This window comes from Oncorhynchus kisutch, linkage group LG6 (genome assembly GCF_002021735.2).
Source record: "Oncorhynchus kisutch isolate 150728-3 linkage group LG6, Okis_V2, whole genome shotgun sequence".
Classification (NCBI taxonomy): Eukaryota; Metazoa; Chordata; class Actinopteri; order Salmoniformes; family Salmonidae; genus Oncorhynchus; species Oncorhynchus kisutch.
The window spans coordinates 5,647,821-5,675,796 of record NC_034179.2 but is presented as its reverse complement, the minus strand read 5'-3'; the positions used below and the strand labels follow the sequence as shown (position 1 = coordinate 5,675,796).

General features: G+C 46.1%; 1 protein-coding gene across 1 annotated transcript in view; it reads right to left on the bottom strand.

Moving 5' to 3' along the window:
* dcc (DCC netrin 1 receptor) overlaps window positions 1-27,976 on the bottom strand; it is a 699,685-nt gene that overhangs the window by 519,422 nt on the left and 152,287 nt on the right. The window contains exon 2 of the mRNA XM_031825895.1: window positions 3,267-3,614. Coding sequence (XP_031681755.1) covers window positions 3,267-3,614 — 348 coding nt within the window. The remainder of the gene's footprint in view (window positions 1-3,266; window positions 3,615-27,976) is intronic.

Here is a 27,976-nt window from a genome sequence, read left to right as displayed (position 1 = left end):
AGCATTAATGTTTCTGACTCCTGTAGATGCCACATAGGCTGTTTTCACAAACCAGAAGTTGCTTTTTAGGGGCAGTCACTCTTTAAAGGGTCATTCTGCAGTAGCTAAATCAATTGTACTTATAAATGAATAATATGTACCCATTGATTCTTGAAGAATTTAACTCAGAAATGCCTCATGAGTTTAGTTCAACTGTCGTAACCCATCAGAACCCAAAATATAAACTTCTTTTAAACAAAGTACATGTGAACAAAAAACTATATGGCCTCAGAACATGGTTAAAACCATAATTTTGATTTAATGGATTCCTTGCATCCATAGCGATGTCTATGACGTTTCTCCAGGCTCAAGCTTTTTACCAAAACAATGGTGGTTGTTATGCTTTTTTTATTGTTTCAACTGCTGATTGCCCCTTTAAAGTCCAAAATAAGTCCAACTTGTCCAAACTGAAACAGCCACAAAAACAATTGACACCATAGAGTTATATAGATGTCTCATCTTGTACCTGTGCCATTATGGAGAATGTGACAGCATGGGCAGCAGCATTGGGGCTATCTCCATTTTAAAGTTACATGCGCCATTCTCTACCAACTGAGCTACAGAGGACCACCATTTGGGTAGTTGACAAGTGCACACTCCAGAAAAAAGTAGATGTAGATTATATTTTTTATTTTTTATTTCAACTTTATTTAACTAGGCAAGTCAGTTTAAGAACAAATTCTTAGTTACAATGAAAGCCTAGCGGGGAACAGTGGGTTAACTGCCTTGTTCAGGGGAACAGTGGGTTCACTGCCTTGTTCAGGGGAACAGTGGGGTTAACTGCCTTGTTCAGGGGAACAGTGGGTTAACTGCCTTGTTCAGGGGAACAGTGGGGTTAACTGCCTTGTTCAGGGGAACAGTGGGTTAACTGCCTTGTTCAGGGGAACAGTGGGTTAACTGCCTTGTTCAGGGGAACAGTGGGTTAACTGCCTTGTTCAGGGGAACAGTGGGTTAACTGCCTTGTTCAGGGCAACAGTGGGGTTAACTGCCTTGTTCAGGGGAACAGTGGGTTAACTGCCTTGTTCAGGGGAACAGTGGGGTTAACTGCCTTGTTCAGGGGAACAGTGGGGTTAACTGCCTTGTTCAGGGGAACAGTGGGTTAACTGCCTTGTTCAGGGGAACAGTGGGGTTAACTGCCTTGTTCAGGGGAACAGTGGGTTAACAGCCTTGTTCAGGGGAACAGTGGGTTAACTGCCTTGTTCAGGGGAACAGTGGGGTTAACTGCCTTGTTCAGGGGAACAGTGGGTTAACTGCCTTGTTCAGGGGAACAGTGGGGTTAACTGCCTTGTTCAGGGGAACAGTGGGTTAACTGCCTTGTTCAGGGGAACAGTGGGGTTAACTGCCTTGTTCAGGGGAACAGTGGGTTAACTGCCTTGTTCAGGGGAACAGTGGGTTAACTGCCTTGTTCAGGGGAACAGTGGGTTAACTGCCTTGTTCAGGGGAACAGTGGGGTTAACTGCCTTGTTCAGGGGAACAGTGGGTTAACTGCCTTGTTCAGGGGAACAGTGGGTTAACTGCCTTGTTCAGGGGAACAGTGGGGTTAACTGCGTTGTTCAGGGGAACAGTGGGTTAACTGCCTTGTTCAGGGGAACAGTGGGTTAACTGCCTTGTTCAGGGGAACAGTGGGGTTTACTGCCTTGTTCAGGGGAACAGTGGGTTAACTGCCTTGTTCAGGGGTACAGTGGGTTAACTGCCTTGTTCAGGGGAACAGTGGGTTAACTGCCTTGTTCAGGGGAACAGTGGGTTAACTGCCTTGTTCAGGGGAACAGTGGGTTAACTGCCTTGTTCAGGGGAACAGTGGGTTAACTGCCTTGTTCAGGGGAACAGTGGGTAAACTGCCTTGTTCAGGGGAACAGTGGGTTAACTGCCTTGTTCAGGGGAACAGTGGGTTAACTGCCTTGTTCAGGGGAACAGTGGGTTAACTGCCTTGTTCAGGGGAACAGTGGGTTAACTGCCTTGTTCAGGGGAACAGTGGGTTAACTGCCTTGTTCAGGGGCAGAATGACAGATTTACTGTACTGTAACATATTGTACGGTAGTGGTTCTCAATCGGCGTGAACAATCATGAGTCAAAATTGCATTTAACTCTACTGTACTTTATCCTACTGTACTCTACTGCACTGTACTGTACTCTACTGTACTGAACTCTACTCTACTCTACTCTACTCTACTGTGCTGTACTGTACTGTACTCTACTGCACTCTACTGCACTATACTGTACTGTACTGTACTGCACTATACTGTACTGTACTGCACTATACTGTACTGTAATCTACTGTAATCTATTGCACTATACTGTACACTACTGTACTGTACTGTACTATACTGTACTGTAATCTACTGTAATCTATTGCACTATACTGTACACTACTGTACTGTACACTACTGTACTGTACTCTACTGTACTGTACTGTACTGTACTCTACTGTAATCTACTGCACTATACTGTACACTACTGTACTGTAACCTACTGTACTGTACACTACTGTTGAGGAATAGGACAGATTGATGAGGAATATACCTCTGATAGATTAGGAATAGGATAGATAGATGAGGAATAGGACAGATAGATGAGGAATAGGGCAGATAGATGAGGAATATACCTCTGATAGATTAGGAATAGGATAGATAGATGAGGAATAGGACAGATAGATGAGGAATAGGACAGATAGATGAGGAATAGGACTCTGACAGATAGAAAGGGAAGAATGTGCATCTTGTGGTGTTAAGGAAAACCCCTAGATATGAGGTCCCCAGAAAGAAGGGCACTAGACATAAGGCCCTGGAAAGAAGGGCACTAGAAATAAGGCCCTGGAAAGAAGGGCCCTAGACACAAGGGCGCTAGAAATAAGGCCTTGGTAAGAAAGGCCCTAGACACAAGGGCGCTAGAAATAAGGCCCTAGAAATAATTTGAGACGTCCCTCAAGAAACCAATACAAAACTGGATATAAGATGATAATACTATCTCACAATAGCTTTATATTCAGAGGGGTTGGGTTAAATAGAAGGCACATTTCGGTCGAAGGCATTCGGTTGTTCAACTGACTAGGTTTCCCCCCTTTTCCTTTCTCTATGACCTACGGTATGAAATCCCCTCTTGATTTGGAGCATACATACCACAGCTCTAACCTCCCTCAACAAGTGCAACCTATAAAAAACTTCCCCCGAAGCCGAGTGAAATGGAGGACATTCGTCACTGTTTACAGGATTAAGTAAGTAAGGTCTTACCAGAGACAGTGACTTTAGCCGTGCGACTGACTATGGCTCCCACTCCCTCTAGCGCTGCCAGACACTGGTAGAGCCCCTCGTCAGGTCGGTGGTGTCGTGAGTGTACCACGTTCTGGACCACTAGAGACCCGTTAGGGAACTGCTGTCTCCTCTCATCCACCACGGCGCTGAGCAGCACCCCGTCCTTCTTCCAGACGATAACTGGAATACCCTGATCTGACTGAGCCTCGCAGTCAAGCTGGAGAACACCGCCCCGTAATGTCACCGTGTCCTGGGGTTCCAGAACCAAGCTGAAGTCCACGAACACCTGGCCTGTCTGGGATGGAGATGACGATGAGGTCTCTGCACCTGGAGGAAAGAGAGAGGTGGAGGAAGGAGTGGTTTAGTCTCAGAGCATAGGATCATTGATGAGTCGATTGTATTCAATACATAGTCCTGCCTCAATTAAAGTTGAGGCAGCTACCCACTATCATATCCAGCTACCCACTATCATATCCAGCTACCCACTATCATATCCAGCTACCCACTATCATATCCAGCTACCCACTATCATATCCAGCTACCCACTATCATATCCAGCTACCCACTATCATATCCAGCTACCCACTATCACACATTCCCATATCCAGCGCCAGCATCAGTTTGGCCTGAAACGGCACCATTTTGTTTCTCTCCGTGGCTCAACTATAAAACGCTGCATTTCTATTCTAATACAGAAGAGAGCTCAGAGTACATCCTCCGAGCCTCATCTTCACAGGCCCAGCCTTATCAGATATCTACTACAATACCACTACAGACTATAGTCCGTGCTTCTACACCTGCATTGCTTGCTGTTTGGGGTTTTAGGCTGGGTTTCTGTACAGCACTTTGAGATATCAGCTGATGTACGAAGGGCTATATAAATACATTTGATTTGATTTGATTTATAGTACTGCCGTCATATCTACTACAATAATACTACAGATTATAGTACTACAGTCATATCTACTACAATAATACTACAGACTATAGTACTACAGTCATATCTACTACAATAATACTACTGACTATAGTACTGCAGTCTAGGACTCGGCCTCATTTCTACTCAGACCCTAGGTTCATTAACATGGCTGCCCTGTCCTCACAGGCCCTACCAATCTAGTGCTATCCTGACATCTCCCAGAGTTAGTCTCCGCCCTCGGAGATGACTTTTAACTTTCCCAGTCTGATTGTCCAATGAAACAATCGGTTCAAACTCATCAGAGATGTTGAAGATAAAAACAGTTTATTGCTTCGGGAGTAAGAGCTGTCCGTGTTCAGTCATACAAAACACACGACCAGTCCATCCAATCAAAACCATACATTACACGTTCATTGCCACAGATCTACAGTACATTATATACGCCATGCCCGTAGAACAACAACAACAACAGCTGTTTTTTTTAAAATGTTATTTTCACATGTGAATTGGCTGTTTTTTACATTGAGTTTATATATGAGGCAGGCAAGTCAGTTAAGAACAAATTCTTGTTTTCAATGACGGCCTAGGAACAGTGGGTTAACTGGTCTAGGAACAGTGGAACAGTGGGTTAACTGGTCTAGGAACAGTGGGTTAACTGGTCTAGGAACAGTGGGTTAACTGGTCTAGGAACAGTGGGGTTAACTGGTCTAGGAACAGTGGGGTTAACTGGCCTAGGAACAGTGGGTTAACTGGTCTAGGAACAGTGGGTTAACTGGTCTAGGAACAGTGGGTTAACTGGCCTAGGAACAGTGGGTTAACTGGCCTAGGAACAGTGGGTTAACTGGCCTAGGAACAGTGGGTTAACTGGTCTAGGAACAGTGGGTTAACTGGTCTAGGAACAGTGGGTTAACTGGCCTAGGAACAGTGGGTTAACTGGTCTAGGAACAGTGGGTTAACTGGTCTAGGAACAGTGGGTTAACTGGCCTAGGAACAGTGGGTTAACTGGCCTAGGAACAGTGGGTTAACTGGCCTAGGAACAGTGGGTTAACTGGTCTAGGAACAGTGGGCTAACTGGTCTAGGAACAGTGGAACAGTGGGTTAACTGGTCTAGGAACAGTGGGTTAACTGGTCTAGGAACAGTGGGTTAACTGGTCTAGGAACAGTGGGTTAACTGGCCTAGGAACAGTGGGTTAACTGGCCTAGGAACAGTGGGTTAACTGGTCTAGGAACAGTGGGTTAACTGGTCTAGGAACAGTGGAACAGTGGGTTAACTGGTCTAGGAACAGTGGGTTAACTGGTCTAGGAACAGTGGGGTTAACTGGTCTAGGAACAGTGGGGTTAACTGGCCTAGGAACAGTGGGTTAACTGGTCTAGGAACAGTGGGTTAACTGGTCTAGGAACAGTGGGTTAACTGGCCTAGGAACAGTGGGTTAACTGGCCTAGGAACAGTGGGTTAACTGGCCTAGGAACAGTGGGTTAACTGGTCTAGGAACAGTGGGTTAACTGGTCTAGGAACAGTGGGTTAACTGGCCTAGGAACAGTGGGTTAACTGGTCTAGGAACAGTGGGTTAACTGGTCTAGGAACAGTGGGTTAACTGGCCTAGGAACAGTGGGTTAACTGGCCTAGGAACAGTGGGTTAACTGGCCTAGGAACAGTGGGTTAACTGGTCTAGGAACAGTGGGCTAACTGGTCTAGGAACAGTGGAACAGTGGGTTAACTGGTCTAGGAACAGTGGGTTAACTGGTCTAGGAACAGTGGGTTAACTGGTCTAGGAACAGTGGGTTAACTGGCCTAGGAACAGTGGGTTAACTGGCCTAGGAACAGTGGGTTAACTGGTCTAGGAACAGTGGGTTAACTGGTCTAGGAACAGTGGAACAGTGGGTTAACTGGTCTAGGAACAGTGGGTTAACTGGTCTAGGAACAGTGGGTTAACTGGTCTAGGAACAGTGGGGTTAACTGGCCTAGGAACAGTGGGGTTAACTGGTCTAGGAACAGTGGGGTTAACTGGCCTAGGAACAGTGGGTTAACTGGTCTAGGAACAGTGGGTTAACTGGTCTAGGAACAGTGGGTTAACTGGCCTAGGAACAGTGGGTTAACTGGCCTAGGAACAGTGGGTTAACTGGCCTAGGAACAGTGGGTTAACTGGTCTAGGAACAGTGGGTTAACTGGTCTAGGAACAGTGGGTTAACTGGCCTAGGAACAGTGGGTTAACTGGTCTAGGAACAGTGGGTTAACTGGTCTAGGAACAGTGGGTTAACTGGCCTAGGAACAGTGGGTTAACTGGCCTAGGAACAGTGGGTTAACTGGCCTAGGAACAGTGGGTTAACTGGTCTAGGAACAGTGGGCTAACTGGTCTAGGAACAGTGGAACAGTGGGTTAACTGGTCTAGGAACAGTGGGTTAACTGGTCTAGGAACAGTGGGTTAACTGGTCTAGGAACAGTGGGTTAACTGGCCTAGGAACAGTGGGTTAACTGGCCTAGGAACAGTGGGTTAACTGGTCTAGGAACAGTGGGTTAACTGGTCTAGGAACAGTGGAACAGTGGGTTAACTGGTCTAGGAACAGTGGGTTAACTGGTCTAGGAACAGTGGGTTAACTGGTCTAGGAACAGTGGGGTTAACTGGCCTAGGAACAGTGGGGTTACCTGGCCTAGGAACAGTGGGTTAACTGGTCTAGGAACAGTGGGTTAACTGGTCTAGGAACAGTGGGTTAACTGGCCTAGGAACAGTGGGTTAACTGGTCTAGGAACAGTGGGTTAACTGGTCTAGGAACAGTGGGTTAACTGTGGGTTAACTGGTCTAGGAACAGTGGGTTTAACTGGTCTAGGAACAGTGGGTTAACTGGTCTAGGAACAGTGGAACAGTGGGTTAACTGGTCTAGGAACAGTGGGTTAACTGGTCTAGGAACAGTGGGTTAACTGGTCTAGGAACAGTGGGTTAACTGGTCTAGGAACAGTGGGTTAACTGGTCTAGGAACAGTGGGTTAACTGGCCTAGGAACAGTGGGTTAACTGGCCTAGGAACAGTGGGGTTAACTGGTCTAGGAACAGTGGGTTAACTGGTCTAGGAACAGTGGGTTAACTGGTCTAGGAACAGTGGGTTAACTGGTCTAGGAACAGTGGAACTGTGGGTTAACTGGTCTAGGAACAGTGGGTTAACTGGTCTAGGAACGGTGGGTTAACTGGTCTAGGAACAGTGGAACAGTGGGTTAACTGGTCTAGGAACAATGGGTTAACTGGTCTAGGAACAGTGGGTTAACTGGTCTAGGAACAGTGGGTTAACTGGTCCAGGAACAGTGGGTTAACTGGTCTAGGAACAGTGGGTTAACTGGTCTAGGAACAGTGGGTTAACTGGCCTAGGAACAGTGGGTTAACTGGCCTAGGAACAGTGGGGTTAACTGGTCTAGGAACAGTGGGTTAACTGGTCTAGGAACAGTGGGTTAACTGGTCTAGGAACAGTGGGGTTAACTGGCCTAGGAACAGTGGGGTTAACTGGCCTAGGAACAGTGGGTTAACTGGTCTAGGAACAGTGGGTTAACTGGTCTAGGAACAGTGGGTTAACTGGCCTAGGAACAGTGGGTTAACTGGTCTAGGAACAGTGGGTTAACTGGCCTAGGAACAGTGGGTTAACTGGTCTAGGAACAGTGGGTTAACTGGCCTAGGAACAGTGGGTTAACTGACCTAGGAACAGTGGGTTAACTGGCCTAGGAACAGTGGGTTAACTGGCCTAGGAACAGTGGGTTAACTGGTCTAGGAACAGTGGGTTAACTGGCCTAGGAACAGTGGGGTTAACTGGTCTAGGAACAGTGGGTTAACTGGCCTATGAACAGTGGGTTAACTGGCCTAGGAACAGTGGGTTAACTGGTCTAGGAACAGTGGGTTAACTGGCCAAAGAACAGTGGGGTTAACTGGTCTAGGAACAGTGGGTTAACTGGTCTAGGAACAGTGGGTTAACTGGCCTAGGAACAGTGGGTTAACTGGTCTAGGAACAGTTGGTTAACTGGCCTAGGAACAGTGGGTTAACTGGTCTAGGAACAGTGGGTTAACTGGCCAAAGAACAGTGGGGTTAACTGGTCTAGGAACAGTGGGTTAACTGGTCTAGGAACAGTGGGTTAACTGGCCTAGGAACAGTGGGTTAACTGGTCTAGGAACAGTTGGTTAACTGGCCTAGGAACAGTGGGTTAACTGGTCTAGGAACAGTGGGTTAACTGGCCTAGGAACAGTGGGTTAACTGGCCTAGGAACAGTGGGTTAACTAGTCTAGGAACAGTGGGGTTAACTGGTCTAGGAACAGTGGGTTAACTGGTCTAGGAACAGTGGGTTAACTGGCCTAGGAACAGTGGGGTTAACTGGCCTAGGAACAGTGGGTTAACTGCTTTGTTCAGGAGCAGAACGACAGATTTGTACCTTGTCAGCTCGGGGATTTGAACTTGCAACATTCCGGTTACTAGTCCAACACTCTAACCACCAGGGTACCCTGCCGCCTCTACACTCTAACCACCAGGGTACCCTTCCGCCTCTACACTCTAACCACCAGGGTACCCTAACGCCTCTACACTCTAACCACCAGGGTACCCTGCCACCTCTACACTCTAACCACCAGAGTGATGGAGGTAGATATGTATAGGGGGAAGGAGACAGGGATACTGGAGTGATGGAGGTAGATATGTATAGGGGTAAGGAGACAGGGATACTGGGGTGATGGAGGTAGATATGTATAGGGGGAAGGAGACAGGGATACTGGAGTGATGGAGGTAGATATGTATAGGGGTAAGGTGACAGGGATACTGGAGTGATGGAGGTAGTTATGTATAGGGGGAAGGAGACAGGGATACTGGAGTGATGGAGGTAGATATGTATAGGGGTAAGGTGACAGGGAGACTGGAGTGATGGAGGTAGTTATGTATAGGGGGAAGGTGACTATATACAGGATCAGTACCATATTAACAATGTACAGGGATACTGGAGTGATGGAGGTAGTTATGTATAGGGGGAAGGTGACAGGGATACTGGAGTGATGGAGGTAGATATGTATAGGGGTATAAAGGGTTATATATATAAATACCTGGTTAAATAAAGGGTTAGGGTTATATATATAAATACCTGGTTAAATAAAGGGTTAGAGTTTTATATATAAATACCTGGTTAAATACAGGGTTAGAGTTATATATATAAATACCTGGTTAAATACAGGGTTATATATATAAATACCTGGTTAAATACAGGGTTATATATATAAATACCTGGTTAAATACAGGGTTATATATATAAATACCTGGTTAAATACAGGGTTATATATATAAATACCTGGTTAAATACAGGGTTATATATATAAATACCTGGTTAAATACAGGGTTATATATATAAATACCTGGTTAAATACAGGGTTATATATATATAAATACCTGGTTAAATACAGGGTTATATATATAAATACCTGGTTAAATACAGGGTTATATATATAAATACCTGGTTAAATACAGGGTTATATATATAAATACCTGGTTAAATACAGGGTTATATATATAAATACCTGGTTAAATACAGGGTTATATATATAAATACCTGGTTAAATACAGGGTTATATATATAAATACCTGGTTAAATACAGGGTTATATATATAAATACCTGGTTAAATACAGGGTTATATATATAAATACCTGGTTAAATACAGGGTTATATATATAAATACCTGGTTAAATACAGGGTTATATATATAAATACCTGGTTAAATACAGGGTTATATATATAAATACCTGGTTAAATACAGGGTTATATATATAAATACCTGGTTAAATACAGGGTTATATATATAAATACCTGGTTAAATACAGGGTTATATATATATAAATACCTGGTTAAATACAGGGTTATATATATAAATACCTGGTTAAATACAGGGTTATATATATAAATACCTGGTTAAATACAGGGTTATATATATAAATACCTGGTTAAATACAGGGTTATATATATAAATACCTGGTTAAATACAGGGTTATATATATAAATACCTGGTTAAATACAGGGTTATATATATAAATACCTGGTTAAATACAGGGTTATATATATAAATACCTGGTTAAATACAGGGTTATATATATAAATACCTGGTTAAATACAGGGTTATATATATAAATACCTGGTTAAATACAGGGTTATATATATAAATACCTGGTTAAATACAGGGTTATATATATAAATACCTGGTTAAATACAGGGTTATATATATAAATACCTGGTTAAATACAGGGTTATATATATAAATACCTGGTTAAATACAGGGTTATATATATAAATACCTGGTTAAATACAGGGTTATATATATAAATACCTGGTTAAATACAGGGTTATATATATAAATACATGTAAAATAATTCTGCCAGCAGAAACATTGCAGTTCACTACATAGGGAATAGGGTGTCATTGGGGAGCTCCAAAATCCCACAAATGCATAAACTTTAGAGAGTCACCTTTCAGGCTTTCATGTTCTGTGTTCTTCTGTAGAGCAGGGACATGAACCCCCTCTCTTCTCCTTCTCCCTCCCTCCCTCCCTCCCTCCCTCCCTCCCTCCCTCCCTCCCTCCCTCCCTCCCTCCCTCCCTCCCTCCCTCCCTTCCTCCCTCCCTCTCTGCAAGGTGCTAATGTGAGTAATACATGCAGAAAACATGTCCTGCGCCCCAATGACACCCTATTCCCTATGTAGTGAACTACTTCTGATGAGGGTTCCATAGGGCTCTGGTCTAAAGTAGTGCATGCGCCCCAATGACACCCTATTCCCTATGTAGTGAACTACTTCTGATGAGGGTTCCATAGGGCTCTGGTCTAAAGTAGTGCATGCGCCCCAATGACACCCTATTCCCTATGTAGTGAACTACTTCTGATGAGGGTTCCATAGGGCTCTGGTCTAAAGTAGTGCACTATATAGAGAAGAGATAATTCTGTGTTGTTCTGTCTCACTTTAGTACAACAGGAGACAAACAGCAGTTCATGTCACTGCACACAAAATAGTTTCAGAAAAACGTAGCAGAGATATACATTTTGGGAAATTCATATACTTTTTATTTTTAATACATTTAATTTGAAAAAAACTTAACATTAAGACATTGTCATGTATGCAACAAAAGGTGGTGTCTGGCTGGTACCTTTCCCCCCAAACTCTCCACTACAGAGGACTAGTCTCTTCTAGTACAGACAGACAGTCAGTGAAATAGTACAGACTGAACAAAGACCAAAGAAAGGGTTTGGGGTGTGGTGGCTCACAGATAGAACAAAGAGGAAACAGGATGGATACAGAGAGATGGAAACAGAGGAGTAGGGGGGAACGGGGGGGGATACAGAGAGATGGAAACAGAGGAGTAGGGGGGAACGGGGGGGATACAGAGAGATGGAAACAGAGGAGTAGGGGGAAACAGAGGGATACAGAGGGATGGAAAAGGAGGAGTAGGGGGGAACATGAAGGGATACAGAGAGATGGAAACAGAGGAGTAGGGGGGAAACAGGATGGATACAGAGAGATGGAAACAGAGGAGTAGGGGGGAAACAGGGAAGATACAGACAGATGGAAACAGAGGAGTAGGGGGGAACGGGGGGGATACAGAGAGATGGAAACAGAGGAGTAGGGGGGAACGGGGGGAGACAGAGAGATGGAAACAGAGGAGTAGGGGGGGAACGAGGGGGGGGGATACAGAGAGATGGAAACAGAGGAGTAGGGGGGGAACGAGGGGGTCCACAGTGTCTCCTGACCCCTCCTGTCTCAGCCTCCAGTATTTATGCTGCAGTAGTTTATGTGTCAGGGGGCTAGGGTCAGTTTGTTATATCTGGAGTACCTCTCCTGTCCTATTTGGTGTCCTATGTGAATCTAAGTGTGCGTTCTCTAATTCTCTCCTTCTCTCTCTCGGAGGACCTGAGCCCTAGGACCATGCCCTAGGATTACCTGACATGATGACTCCTTGCTGTCCCCAGTCCACCTGGCCGTGCTGCTGCTCCAGTTTCAACTGTTCTGCCTTCTTATTATTCGAACATGCTGATCATTTATGAACATTTGAACATCTTGGCCATGTTCTGTTATAATCTCCACCCGGCACAGCCAGAAGAGGACTGGCCACCCCACATATGCTCTCTCTAATTCTCTCTTTTTTTTCTCTCTCTCTGAGGACCTGAGCCCTAGGACCATGCCCCAGGACTACCTGACATGATGACTCCTTGCTGTCCCCAGTCCATCTGACTGTGCTGCTGCTCCAGTTTCAACTGTTCTGCCTTATTATTATACGACCATGCTGGTCATTTATGAACATTTGAACATCTTGGCCATGTTCTGTTATAATCTCCACCCGGCACAGCCAGAAGAGGACTGGCCAACCCACATAGCCTGGTTCCTCTCTAGGTTTCTTCCTAGGTTTTGGCCTTTCTAGGGAGTTTTTCCTAGCCACCGTGCTTCTACACCTGCATTGCTTGCTGTTTTGGGGTTTTAGGCTGGGTTTCTGTACAGCACTTTGAGATATCAGCTGATGTACGAAGGGCTATATAAATAAATTTGATTTGATTTGATTTGGATACAGAGAGATGGAAACAGAGGAGTAGGGGGGAACGGGGGGGGGATACAGAGAGATGGAAACAGAGGAGTAGGGGGGAACATGGAGAATGGAGATGGAAACAGAGGAGTAGGGGGGAACGGGGAGAATGGAGATGGAAACAGAGGAGTAGGGGGGAACGGGGAGAATGGAGATGGAAACAGAGGAGTAGGGGGGAACGGGGAGAATGGAGATGGAAACAGAGGAGTAGGGGGGAACGGGGAGAATGGAGATGGAAACAGAGGAGTAGGGGGGAACGGGGAGAATGGAGATGGAACAGAGGAGTAGGGGGGAACGGGGAGAATGGAGATGGAAACAGAGGAGTAGGGGGGAACGGGGAGAATGGAGATGGAAACAGAGGAGTAGGGGGGAACGGGGAGAATGGAGATGGAAACAGAGGAGTAGGGGGAAACGGGGAGAATGGAGATGGAAACAGAGGAGTAGGGGGGAACGGGGAGAATGGAGATGGAAACAGAGGAGTAGGGGGGAACGGGGAGAATGGAGATGGAAACAGAGGAGTAGGGGGGAACGGGGAGAATGGAGATGGAAACAGTAGAATAAGAGGAAAGACAGAGGGAGGAGAAGGGGGAAGATGGAGAGAGAGGACTTTGTTATGGTCTGTCCCATGCCATCACCAGGAAGAGGGAGTAGATTTGTAAAAAATGGTCTAAATCCCCATTTCCCCCTTTCCCTCTGACAAGGGAAGGGGGATGGTTTGAAGAAGCCATGAACTGACAGACGAAAAGGAGGAGGAGGAAAGGGGAATGGGCTGGGGGTTAGACTGCATACCAAACAACCAGAGACCAAACAAGCAGAGAGAACGATACAGAGAGAGAGAGAGAGAGAGAGAGACACAGAGAGAGAGAGAGAGAGAGAGAGAGACGCAGAGAGAGATAGAGAGAGAGAGAGAGAGAGAGAGACGCAGAGAGAGAGAGAGAGACAGAGAGAGAGAGAGAGACAGAGAGAGAGATACAGAGGAGAAGGGGAGAGGGGGAGAGGGGGAGAGGGGGAGGGGGGAGAAGGGGAGAGGGGGAGAGGGGGAGAGGAGGATGGGGGTTAGGCTTCATCCCAAACGACAACACCCCAGACAGCCACATAAAAACAGCCTGTCAGTAAAAGATCTCCGTTAAACAGGAAATGAGCAGCCCAGCTCCCGAAACGGTGCCCAGGCACTACAGCGTGACTGACCGTACCCAGACCAATATTATCAATGTGTCAGGCTGGACCTCTCCGCCTGCTCCTCCTCACTCTGGAGGACAAAGCCTGGGAATCTGGGCTTGAGTGCCAAATGACAACCCGTTCACCTACATAGTGCACTACTTTTGACCTGCCTGCTTTCGGATGCACCCCAGGTTACTGAGATTGATACAAGGAGGAGACACATGCTGCCCTGGGGCCTGACATTTACCTTCTGATTCATTCAGACAGCGATCTGGGATGTACCATTCAGACAGCGATCTGGGATGTACCATTCAGACAGCGATCTGGGATGTACCATTCAGACAGCGATCTGGGATGTACCATGCAGACAGCGATCTGGGATGTACCATGACTGACTGTGGCCCACTATGGCTGTGATATCTACCATGACTGACTGACTGTGGCCCTCTACAGCTGTGATATCTACCATGACTGTGGCCCACTACGGCTGTGATATCTACCATGACTGACTGTGGCCCGCTACGGCTGTGACATCTACCATGACTGACTGTGGCCCACTACAGCTGTGATATCTACCATGACTGACTGTGGCCCACTACAGCTGTGATATCTACCATGAATAACTGTGGCCCACTACAGCTGTGATATCTACCATGACTGACTGTGGCCCGCTACGGCTGTGATATCTACCATGACTGACTGTGGCCCGCTACGGCTGTGATATCTACCATGACTGACTGTGGCCCACTACAGCTGTGATATCTACCATGACTAACTGTGGCCCACTACGGCTGTGATATCTACCATGACTGACTGACTGTGGCCCACTACAGCTGTGATATCTACCATGACTGACTGTGGCCCGCTACGGCTGTGATATCTACCATGACTGACTGTGACCCGCTACGGCTGTGATATCTACCATGACTGACTGTGGCCCACTACAGCTGTGATATCTACCATGACTGACTGTGGCCCACTACAGCTGTGATATCTACCATGACTAACTGTGCCCCACTACGGCTGTGATATCTACCATGACTGACTGTGGCCCGCTACGGCTGTGATATCTACCATGACTGACTGTGGCCCGCTACGGCTGTGATATCTACCATGACTGACTGTGGCCCGCTACGGCTGTGATATTTACCATGACTGACTGTGGCCCGCTACGGCTGTGATATCTACCATGACTGACTGTGGCCCACTACAGCTGTGATATCTACCATGACTGACTGTGGCCCACTACAGCTGTGATATCTACCATGACTAACTGTGGCCCACTACGGCTGTGATATCTACCATGACTGACTGTGGCCCACTACGGCTGTGATATCTACCATGATTGACTGTGGCCCACTACAGCTGTGATATCTACCATGACTGACTGATTGTGGCCCACTAGGCTGGACCATAGAAATATAATGATAGACGGGACCATAGAAATATAATGATAGACTGGTCCATAGAAATACAATGATAGACTGGACCATAGAAATACAATGATAGACTGGACCATAGAACTACAATGATAGACTGGACCATAGAACTACAATGATAGACTGGACCATAGAACTACAATGATAGAATGGACCATAGAAATACAATGATAAACTGCACCATAGAAATAAAATTGCAGACTGACCATAGAAATATAATAATAGACTGGACCATAGAAATATAATAATAGACTGGACCATATAACTACAATGATAGACTAGACCATAGAAATATAATGATAGACTGGACCATAGAAATATAATAATAGACTGGACCATAGAACCACAATAATAGACTGGACCATAGAACTACAATGATAGAATGGACCATTGAAATATAATAATAGACTGGAGCGTAGAAATAGAATGATAGACGGGACCATAGAAATACAATGATAGACTGGACCGTAGAACTACAATGATAGACTGGACCATATAAATATAATGATAGACTGGACCATAGAACTACAATGATAGACTGGACCATAGAAATACAATGATAGACTGGACCATAGAAATACAATGATAGACTGGACCATAGAAATACAATGATAGACTGGACCATAGAAATACAATGATAGACTGGACCATAGAAATACAATGATAGATGGGACCATAGAAATATAATGATAGACTGGACCATAGAACTACAATGATAGACTGGACCGTAGAAATATAATGATAGACTGGACCGTAGAACTACAATGATAGACTGGACCATAGAAATATAATGATAGACTGGACCATAGAAATACAATGATAGACTGGACCATAGAAATACAATGATAGACTAGACCATAGAAATACAATGATAGACCGGACCGTAGAAATACAATGATAGACTGGACCATAGAACTACAATGATAGACTGGACCATAGAAATATAATGATTGACTGGACCATAGAAATACAATGATAGACTGAACCATAGAAATACAATGATAGACTGGACCATAGAACTACAATGATAGACTGGACCATAGAAATATAATGATTGACTGGACCATAGAAATACAATGATAGACTGAACCATAGAAATACAATGATAGACTGGACCATAGAAATACAATGATAGACTGGACCATAGAAATACAATGATAGACTGGACCATAGAAATACAATGATAGACTGGACCATAGAAATACAATGATAGACGGGACCGTAGAAATAGAATGATAGACTGGACCGCTCCCTCTTCTCCCTCTCTAGAAGGACAAAGCCTTGGAATCTGACCAAAGGTTCTGACCAATAGGTACATAATGGACCATGCAGTATGAAAACGGAAACGGGGAGGTAGCACTATGTGAGCTTGTCCAATAAGAAAAGCTTGTTTTCCGTTGCAACACGTTTTGCTACGGCGTGCCCTAATGAACATGACCCACTGTGAGGGTACAGAAATCAATGCCCAGGGGAATTAATCAATTCTGATTCATTTATTCAGACAGCATCCTTTTATTCTAAGTCAAAAATTAGTCACACACAGGGGACCCGCGTTTGTTCCTACATTATAAATGATGACCCGCGTTTGTTCCTACATTATAATTGATGACCACCATTCATTCCTACATTATAAACAATGACCACCGTTCGTTCCTACATTATTTATTTTTTAACCTTTATTTAACCTTTATTTAACCAGGCAAGTCAGTTAAGATCAAATTCTTATTTACAATGATGGCCTAGGAACAGTGGGTTAACTGTTAACCCCGGACAAACCCAGACGATGCTGGGCCAATTGTGCACGGGCCTTATGGGACTCCCAATCACGGCCTGTTGTGATAACAGTACCTGAGGTAACAGAACTTGAGGTAACAGAACTTGAGGTAACAGAACCTGAGGTAACAGAACCTGAGGTAACAGAACTTGAGGTAACAGAACCTGAGGTAACAGAACCTGAGGTAACAGAACTTGAGGTAACAGAACCTGAGGTAACAGAACCTGAGGTAACAGAACTTGAGGTAACAGAACTTGAGGTAACAATACTTGAGGTAACAGAACCTGAGGTAACAGAACCTGAGGTAACAGAACTTGAGTGTGTTTTGGTGTAATATTATGAGTACTTTGGTCTAAGTCTAGCTCATAGTCTGTCCCTGTCAAAGACTCAAACCTGGGTTCAGGTACTATTTAAAAATCATTTCAAATGCTTTAGTTGTGCCTTGATGGTGAACCTTGTCTGGTACAATGGATTCACACCTCAAAAACCCTGTCCTTCTGGCACTTCAGGCAGACTATGGCAAACACATACAACAAAAAACTCAAATACTATTTGAACCCAGGTCTGAAAAGTTCCTGTTTTCTGACCCTGGCTCTGTCCTTTGTCTAGTCTGTATCTCAAATGGTACCCTTTCCCCTATTCACCGAAGTGCACTACGTTTGACTGCTGTTTGCGGCTGTGCAGAAGTGAGATATGATCTATGTGCTGATATCTGTTCATTACAGTCCAGTCCCTTCCCATCTGGGCCCATGGGTAAAACCTCTAGCCACTCTTATCGATCCTCCTTCACCACCTTCAGTCTGCCCTTCCCTCACTTCTAACATTATCTTGACAACTTCATATCCTGCCTAAGCTCCTGTACTCTCTCATCTGACCCAACATCAGAGACTATTTTTTCAATCTGTCATCTTTCTTTATTTCTCTCTCTCTCTATTCATATCTCTCTCTCTCTCTCTCTCTCTCTCTCTCTCTCTCTCTCTCTCTCTCTCTCTCTCTCTCTCTCTCTCTCTCTCTCTCTCTCTCTCTCTCTCTCTCTCTCTCTCTCTCTCTCTCTCTCTCTCTCTCTCTCTCTCTCTCTCTCTCTCTCTCTCTCTCTCTCTTACTCTCTCTCTCTGTCTGTCTCTTTCTCTGTGTGTCTCTCTCTCTCCAACCAAACATCACAGAGACTATTTTTTCAATCTGTCATCTTTCTTTATTTCTCTCTCTCTCTCTCTCTATTCATATCTCTCTCTCTCTCTCTCTCTCTCTCTCTCTCTCTCTCTCTCTCTCTCTCTCTCTCTCTCGCTCTCTGTCTCTCTCTGCCTCTCTCTCTCTTTCTGCCTCTCTCTCTCTCTCTCTCTCTCTCTCTGGCTAGAGACAGACAACACAACCTTCCCCTTACTGTCTGGCTAGAGACAGGCAACACAATATCTACTTACTGTCTGGCTAAAGACAGGCAACACAACCTTCCCCTACCATCTGGCTAGAGACAGGCAACACAATCTTCCCCTTTCTGTCTGGCTAGAGACAGGCAACACAACCTTCCCCTTACTGTCTGGCTAGAGACAGGCAACACAACCTTCCCCTTTCTGTCTAGCTAGAGACAGGCAACACAACCTTCCCCTTTCTGTCTGGCTAGAGACAGGCAACACAACCTCTACTTACTGTCTGGCTAGAGACAGGCAACACAATCTTCCCCTTTCTGTCTGGCTAGAGACAGGCAACACAACCTTCCCCTTTCTGTCTGGCTAGAGACAGGCAACACAACCTTCCCCTTTCTGTCTAGCTAGAGACAGGCAACACAACTTTCCCCTTTCTGTCTGGCTAGAGACAGGCAACACAACCTCTACTTACTGTCTGGCTAGAGACAGGCAACACAACCTTCCCCTTTCTGTCTGGCTAGAGACAGGCAACACAACCTTCCCCTTTCTGTCTGGCTAGAGACAGGCAACACAACCTTCCCCTTTCTGTCTGGCTAGAGACAGGCAACACAACCTTCCCCTTACTGTCTGGCTAGAGACAGGCAACACAACCTTCCCCTTACTGTCTGGCTAGAGACAGGCAACACAACCTTCCCCTTTCTGTCTGGCTAGAGACAGGCAACACAACCTTCCCCTTACTGTCTGGCTAGAGACAGGCAACACAACCTTCCCCTTACTGTCTGGCTAGAGACAGGCAACACAACCTTCCCCTTTCTGTCTGGCTAGAGACAGGCAACACAACCTTCCCCTACCATCTGGCTAGAGACAGGCAACACAACCTTCCCCTACCATCTGGCTAGAGACAGGCAACACAACCACTACTTACCATCTGGCTAGAGACAGGCAACACAATCTTCCCCTTTCTGTCTGGCTAGAGACAGGCAACACAACCTTCCGCTACCATCTGGCTAGAGACAGGCAACACAACCACTACTTACCATCTGGCTAGAGACAGGCAACACAATCTTCCCCTTTCTGTCTGGCTAGAGACAGGCAACACAACCTTCCCCTTTCTGTCTGGCTAGAGACAGGCAACACAACCTTCCCCTTACTGTCTGGCTAGAGACAGGCAACACAACCTTCCCCTTTCTGTCTGGCTAGAGACAGGCAACACAACCTCTACTTACTGTCTGGCTAGAGACAGGCAACACAACCTTGCCCTTTCTGTCTGGCTAGAGACAGGCAACACAACCTCTACTCACTGTCTGGCTAGAGACAGGCAACACAACCTTCCCCTTACTGTCTGGCTAGAGACAGGGAACACAACCTTCCCCTTTCTGTCTGGCTAGAGACAGGCAACACAACCTTCCCCTACCATCTGGCTAGAGACAGGCAACACAACCACTACTTACTGTCTGGCTAGAGACAGGCAACACAACCTTCCCCTTACTGTCTGGCTAGAGACAGGCAACAAAACCTTCCCCTTACTGTCTGGCTACAGACAGGCAACACAACCTTCCCCTTACTGTCTGGCTAGAGACAGGCAACACAACCTCTACATACTGTCTAGCTAGAGACAGGCAACACAACCTTCCCCTTACTGTCTGGCTAGACACAGGCAACACAACCTTCCCCTTTCTGTCTGGCTAGAGACAGGCAACACAACCTTCCCCTACCATCTGGCTAGAGACAGGCAACACAACCTCTACTTACTGTCTGGCTAGAGACAGGCAACACAACCTCTACTTACTGTCTGGCTAGAGACAGGCAACACAACCTCTACTTACTGTCTAGCTAGAGACAGGCAACACAACCTTCCCCTTACTGTCTAGCTAGAAACAGGCAACACAACCTTCCCCTACCATCTGGCTAGAGACAGGCAACACAACCTTCCCCTTACTGTCTGGCTAGAGACAGGCAACACAACCTCTACTTACTGTCTGGCTAGAGACAGGCAACACAACCTCTACTTACTGTCTGGCTAGAGACAGGCAACACAACCTCTACTTACTGTCTAGCTAGAGACAGGCAACACAACCTTCCCCTTACTGTCTAGCTAGAAACAGGCAACACAACCTTCCCCTACCATCTGGCTAGAGACAGGCAACACAACCTTCCCCTTTCTGTCTAGCTAGAGACAGGCAACACAACCTCTACTTACTGTCTGGCTAAAGACAGGCAACACAACCTTCCCCTTACTGTCTGGCTAGAGACAGGCAACACAACCTTCCCCTTACTGTCTGGCTAGAGACAGGCAACACAACCTCTACTTACTGTCTGGGTAGAGACAGGCAACACAACCTCTACTTACTGTCTGGTTAGAGACAGGCAACACAACCTCTACTTACTGTCTAGCTAGAGACAGGCAACACAACCTTCCCCTTACTGTCTAGCTAGAAACAGGCAACACAACCTTCCCCTACCATCTGGCTAGAGACAGGCAACACAACCTTCCCCTTTCTGTCAAGCTAGAGACAGGCAACACAACCTTACCCTTACTGTCTGGCTAAAGACAGGCAACACAACCTTCCCCTTACTGTCTGGCTAGAGACAGGCAACACAACCTCTACTTACTGTCTAGCTAGAGACAGGCAACACAACCTTCCCCTACCATCTGGCTAGAGACATGCAACACAACCTCTACTTACTGTCTAGCTAGAGACAGGCAACACAACCTTCCCCTTACTGTCTGGCTAGAGACAGGCAACACAACCTCTACTTACTGTCTGGCTAGAAACAGGCAACACAACCTCTACTTACTATCTAGCTAGAGACAGGCAACACAACCTTCCCCTTACTGTCTGGCTAGAGACATGCAACACAACCTTCCCCTACCATCTGGCTAGAGACAGGCAACACAACCTTCCCCTTACTGTCTGGCTAGAGACAGGCAACACAACCTTCCCCTACCATCTGGCTAGAAACAGGCAACACAACCTTCCCCTTACTGTCTAGCTAGAGACAGGCAACACAACCTTCCCCTTACTGTTTACTAAAGACAGGCAACACAACCTTCCCCTACCATCTGGCTAGAGACAGGCAACACAACATTCCCCTTACTGTCTAGCTAGAGACAGGCAACACAACCTTCCCCTTACTGTCTGGCTAGAGACAGGCAACACAACCTTCCCCTTACTGTCTGGCTAGAGACAGGCAACACAACCTACCCCTACCATCTGGCTAGAGACAGGCAACACAACCTTCCCCTTACTGTCTGGCTAGAGACAGGCAACACAACCTTCCCCTACCATCTGGCTAGAGACAGGCAACACAACCTCTACATACTGTCTAGCTAGAGACAGGCAACACAACCTTCCCCTTACTGTCTGGCTAGACACAGGCAACACAACCTTCCCCTTTCTGTCTGGCTAGAGACAGGCAACACAACCTTCCCCTACCATCTGGCTAGAGACAGGCAACACAACCTTCCCCTTACTGTCTGGCTAGAGACAGGCAACACAACCTCTACTTACTGTCTGGCTAGAGACAGGCAACACAACCTCTACTTACTGTCTGGCTAGAGACAGGCAACACAACCTCTACTTACTGTCTAGCTAGAGACAGGCAACACAACCTTCCCCTTACTGTCTAGCTAGAAACAGGCAACACAACCTTCCCCTACCATCTGGCTAGAGACAGGCAACACAACCTTCCCCTTTCTGTCTAGCTAGAGACAGGCAACACAACCTCTACTTACTGTCTGGCTAAAGACAGGCAACACAACCTTCCCCTTACTGTCTGGCTAGAGACAGGCAACACAACCTTCCCCTTACTGTCTGGCTAGAGACAGGCAACACAACCTCTACTTACTGTCTGGGTAGAGACAGGCAACACAACCTCTACTTACTGTCTGGTTAGAGACAGGCAACACAACCTCTACTTACTGTCTAGCTAGAGACAGGCAACACAACCTTCCCCTTACTGTCTAGCTAGAAACAGGCAACACAACCTTCCCCTACCATCTGGCTAGAGACAGGCAACACAACCTTCCCCTTTCTGTCAAGCTAGAGACAGGCAACACAACCTTACCCTTACTGTCTGGCTAAAGACAGGCAACACAACCTTCCCCTTACTGTCTGGCTAGAGACAGGCAACACAACCTCTACTTACTGTCTAGCTAGAGACAGGCAACACAACCTTCCCCTACCATCTGGCTAGAGACATGCAACACAACCTCTACTTACTGTCTAGCTAGAGACAGGCAACACAACCTTCCCCTTACTGTCTGGCTAGAGACAGGCAACACAACCTCTACTTACTGTCTGGCTAGAAACAGGCAACACAACCTCTACTTACTATCTAGCTAGAGACAGGCAACACAACCTTCCCCTTACTGTCTGGCTAGAGACAGGCAACACAACCTTCCCCTACCATCTGGCTAGAGACAGGCAACACAACCTTCCCCTTACTGTCTGGCTAGAGACAGGCAACACAACCTTCCCCTACCATCTGGCTAGAAACAGGCAACACAACCTTCCCCTTACTGTCTAGCTAGAGACAGGCAACACAACCTTCCCCTTACTGTCTAGCTAGAGACAGGCAACACAACCTTCCTCTTACTGTTTACTAAAGACAGGCAACACAACCTTCCCCTACCATCTGGCTAGAGACAGGCAACACAACGTTCCCGTTACTGTCTAGCTAGAGACAGGCAACACAACCTTCCCCTACCATCTGGCTAGAGACAGGCAACACAACCTTCCCCTTTCTGTCTGGCTAGAGACAGGCAACACAACATTCCCCTACCATCTGGCTAGAGACAGGCAACACAACCTTCCCCTTACTGTCTAGCTAGAGACAGGCAACACAACCTTCCCCTTACTGTTTACTAAAGACAGGCAACACAACCTTCCCCTTACTGTCTGGCTAGAGACAGACAACACAACCTCTACTTACTGTCTGGCTAGAGACAGGCAACACAACCTTCCCCTTACTGTCTGGCTAGAGACAGGCAACACAACCTCTACTTACTGTCTGGCTAGAGACAGGCAACACAACACTCACTCTCTCTGCTCTGTCTGAAGCACCCAACAGACAAGATGCAACCACACAAATCTATATTCACTTCCACTTCCAAAAGTCTAAGCAACAAGCCAAGACTCGAGTTTTGTTGATGGTGCATGATTGGCTTAAATGGAATCTAAAGCTGTGAAACAGTTGGAAAATACACTAAACCTACAAACAAAGCAAATGGAAAACAGGTACAGTAAGGAGCACAACAGGTACAGTAAGGAGCACAACAGGTACAGTAAGGAGCACAACAGGTACAGTAAGGAGCACAACAGGTACAGTAAGGAGCACACCAGGTACAGTAAGGAGCACAACAGGTATAGTAAGGAGCACAACAGGTACAGTAAGGAGCACAACAGGTATAGTAAGGAGCACAACAGGTACAGTAAGGAGCACAACAGGTACAGTAAGGAGCACAACAGGTATAGTAAGGAGCACAACAGGTACAGTAAGGAGCACAACAGGTACAGTAAGGAGCACAACAGGTACAGTAAGGAGCACACCAGGTACAGTAAGGAGCACAACAGGTATAGTAAGGAGCACAACAGGTACAGTAAGGAGCACAACAGGTACAGTAAGGAGCACAACAGGTACAGTAAGGAGCACAACAGGTATAGTAAGGAGCACAACAGGTACAGTAAGGAGCACAACAGGTACAGTAAGGAGCACAACAGGTACAGTAAGGAGCACAACAGGTACAGTAAGGAGCACACCAGGTACAGTAAGGAGCACAACAGGTACAGTAAGGAGCACAACAGGTATAGTAAGGAGCACAACAGGTACAGTAAGGAGCACAACAGGTACAGTAAGGAGCACAACAGGTACAGTAAGGAGCACAACAGGTACAGTAAGGAGCACAACAGGTACAGTAGGGAGCACGGTAGGTACAGTAAGGAGCACAACATGTACAGTAAGGAGCACAACAGGTACAGTAAGGAGCACAACAGGTACAGTAAGGAGCACAACAGGTATAGTAAGGAGCACAACAGGTACAGTAAGGAGCACAACAGGTATAGTAAGGAGCACAACAGGTACAGTAAGGAGCACAACAGGTATAGTAAGGAGCACAACAGGTACAGTAAGGAGCACAACAGGTACAGTAAGGAGCACAACAGGTACAGTAGGGAGCACAACAGGTACAGTAGGGAGCACGGTAGGTACAGTAAGGAGCACAACATGTACAGTAAGGAGCACAACAGGTACAGTAAGGAGCACAACAGGTACAGTAAGGCGCACAACAGGTATAGTAAGGAGCACAACAGGTACAGTAAGGAGCACAACAGGTACAGTAAGGAGCACAACAGGTACAGTAAGGAGCACAACAGGTACAGTAAGGAGCACAACAGGTATAGTAAGGAGCACAACAGGTACAGTAAGGAGCACAACATGTACAGTAAGGAGCACAACAGGTATAGTAAGGAGCACAACAGGTACAGTAAGGAGCACAACTGGTACAGTAAGGAGCACAACTGGTACAGTAAGGAGCACAACAGGTACAGTAAGGAGCACAACAAATATTTGATGGCCTCTTGGCATTTTGACAGGGAACATAAACACTGTCAACATAGCAAAGGAAATAATACTGTATTCATGGGAAAGATGAAAGGGAAATCGGAAATATTATATAACTCTCACGTTGATGAATGAAGAATCAGCCTGTTTCCAAAGTGAAAAGAGCAGAGCAGACATGGTTCACAGTGGGGGAGGAGGCGAAGGGAATATCCTCTTATGGGTTTAATAATGGCTGCTGTGTGTGGAGCATGAAGCCTGGAGAAAGCTGCTTTCCCTCTTTCCCTCCGTCCGTCCCTCTGAATAATTCACGGTAAAGCTTCTGGATTTTACCAGAGATGTTCCAGTAATTGTCAGGAGTGTGTATTGGAGGCGAAGTCAGGTGCAGGAGAGCACCTGACTTCGCACACTTTTTATTTCCGGTCCAAAATGACAGGACAAAGTAACATTAAAATATGCCCAAAGCATGGAACATAGAACTAAAAGTAATGCGCATAACAATATTCACAATATCAAAATATACAAATCACAAAGACATGATGGGGAACAGAGGAATAAATACATATGAATTGATTGGGGGAATGTAAACCAGGTGTGCAGGGAACAAGACAAAACAAATGGAGCGGCGATGATGGCTAGAAAGCCGATGACGTCGACCGCCGAACGCCGCCCCGAACAAGGAGAGAATAACGCCGCCCGAACAAGGAGAGGATAACGCCGACCCGAACAAGGAGAGGAGAACGCCGCCCCGAACAAGGAGAGGAGAACGCCGACCCGAACAAGGAGAGAAGAGAACGCCGCCCGAACAAGGAGAGGAGAACGCCGACCCGAACAAGGAGAGGAGAATGCCGCCCGAACAAGGAGAGGAGAACGCCGACCCGAACAAGGAGAGGAGAATGCCGCCCGAACAAGGAGAGGAGAACGCCGACCCGAACAAGGAGAGGAGAACGCCGCCCGAACAAGGAGAGGAGAACACCGCCCGAACAAGGAGAGGAGCCGACTTCGACGGAAGTCGTGACAGTCATTTCCAGCCTCATGAATAAATTCAAGAAGGATGGAGTCACACAAAGGCTAAGCTGAGTGGATGTCCTCAGAAAACCTCTCTGTTGTGTAGGGCAGCATGTAAACACACACGCGTGCACACACATACCTGTCTGTTGTGTAGGGCATGTTAACAAACAAACACACCCACACAGAGAACACATGACAACGTTATTCGACCCACCAGATTCAGCTCTCGATGGTGTCGGGCAGCTAGGTACAGCAACAATATAATACTTTACAACCACTGTGATCTAGTGCAGCACTGTACTGTATATAAACAATAACATCCAAGCCACCTCATAGCAACTCTATTCCACGTAGCCCTGAATATAAACAATAACATCCAAGCCACCTCATAGCAACTCTATTCCACGTAGCCCTGAATATAAACAATAACATCCAAGCTAACTCACAGCAACTCTATTCCACGTAGCCCTGAATATAAACAATAACATCCAAGCCAACTCATTCAGACATCAGCAGTGCTTTATTTCAGCATGTTAGGATGTATTCTCTTCCTCAGGGACTGGCCCAATGGGCAGCACTGACTACAAAACAATCATGTATTGAACCCACCACATTCAGAGTCAGCGGTATCAGCGATACGTTGGTTAAGCTCGTCTTTTTTTATACCTCAGAGGAGCCGCCAAATACACAGAATAAAACTGGCCTGCCTGTCTTTCTCTTATATTTCATTATATTATATATTTCATTATATCTTTCAGCTAAAAAACTGACTAAGTGGGAAGCAGGGAGGGATCGTGATGGCAGTGTGCCATCCTTTCTTGGCAGAGGTGGCCATGTTTGAAGATTACTGTGTGATAACCATGGCACAACCCTGATTACTGGTACGTTTTTATCAAATTACCCTTTTACCTCTGCCTTATTCCCGGAGCTTTGATATGTCTAAGTGAAGCTGTCTGCTCAGCTTAACAATATTATATATATGTATTTCTTCCTGATAACAGAACTTCCTTTCGTTAATTCTGCTGCCTGTGCTTTATCTTCAGGGTTGAAAAATTACAGGAACTTTAAATAAATTCCCTGGTTTGCCCTGGTTTCCCTGGTTTTCCCTGGTTTCCCTGGTTTTCCCTGGTTTTCATTGGTTTCCCTGGTTTTCCCTGGTTTTCATTGGTTTCCCTGGTTTCCCTGGTTTTCCCTGGTTTTCCCTGGTTTTCATTGGTTTCCCTGGTTTCCCTGGTTTCCCCTGGTTTCCCTGGTTTTCCCTGGTTTTCATTGGTTTCCCTGGTTTCCCTGGTTTCCCTGGTTTTCCCTGGTTTCCCTGGTTTTCCCTGGTTTTCATTGGTTTCCCTGGTTTCCCTGGTTTTCCCTGGTTTTCCCTGGGTTCCCTGGTTTTCCCTGGTTTTCATTGGTTTCCCTGGTTTCCCTGGTTTCCCTGGTTTTCCCAAAATCCAGGTTGAAGAAATCCTGGTATCAGGAGTGGGAAAAAGCAAGAAATCCATAATCCTCCCACCAGTATTTCTGGAAACCAGGGAATATATTTAAATGTCCTACATTTCCTTAAATTTCCTATTGCTAAAGACGAAAGTAAAATAACATGCACAATTATACATGATGATCTACTGCTTCCTTCCAGTCTCTATGATGATCTACTGCTACCTTCCAGTCTCCATGTTCATATCCTGCTTCCTTCCAGTCTCCATGATGATCTACTGCTTCCCTCCAGTCTCTATGTTCATATCCTGCTACCTTCCAGTCTCTATGTTCATATCCTGCTACCTTCCAGTCTCCATGATGATCTACTGCTTCCTTCCAGTCTCCATGTTCATATCCTGCTACCTTCCAGTCTCCATGATGATCTACTGCTACCTTCCAGTCTCCATGATGATCTACTGCTACGTTC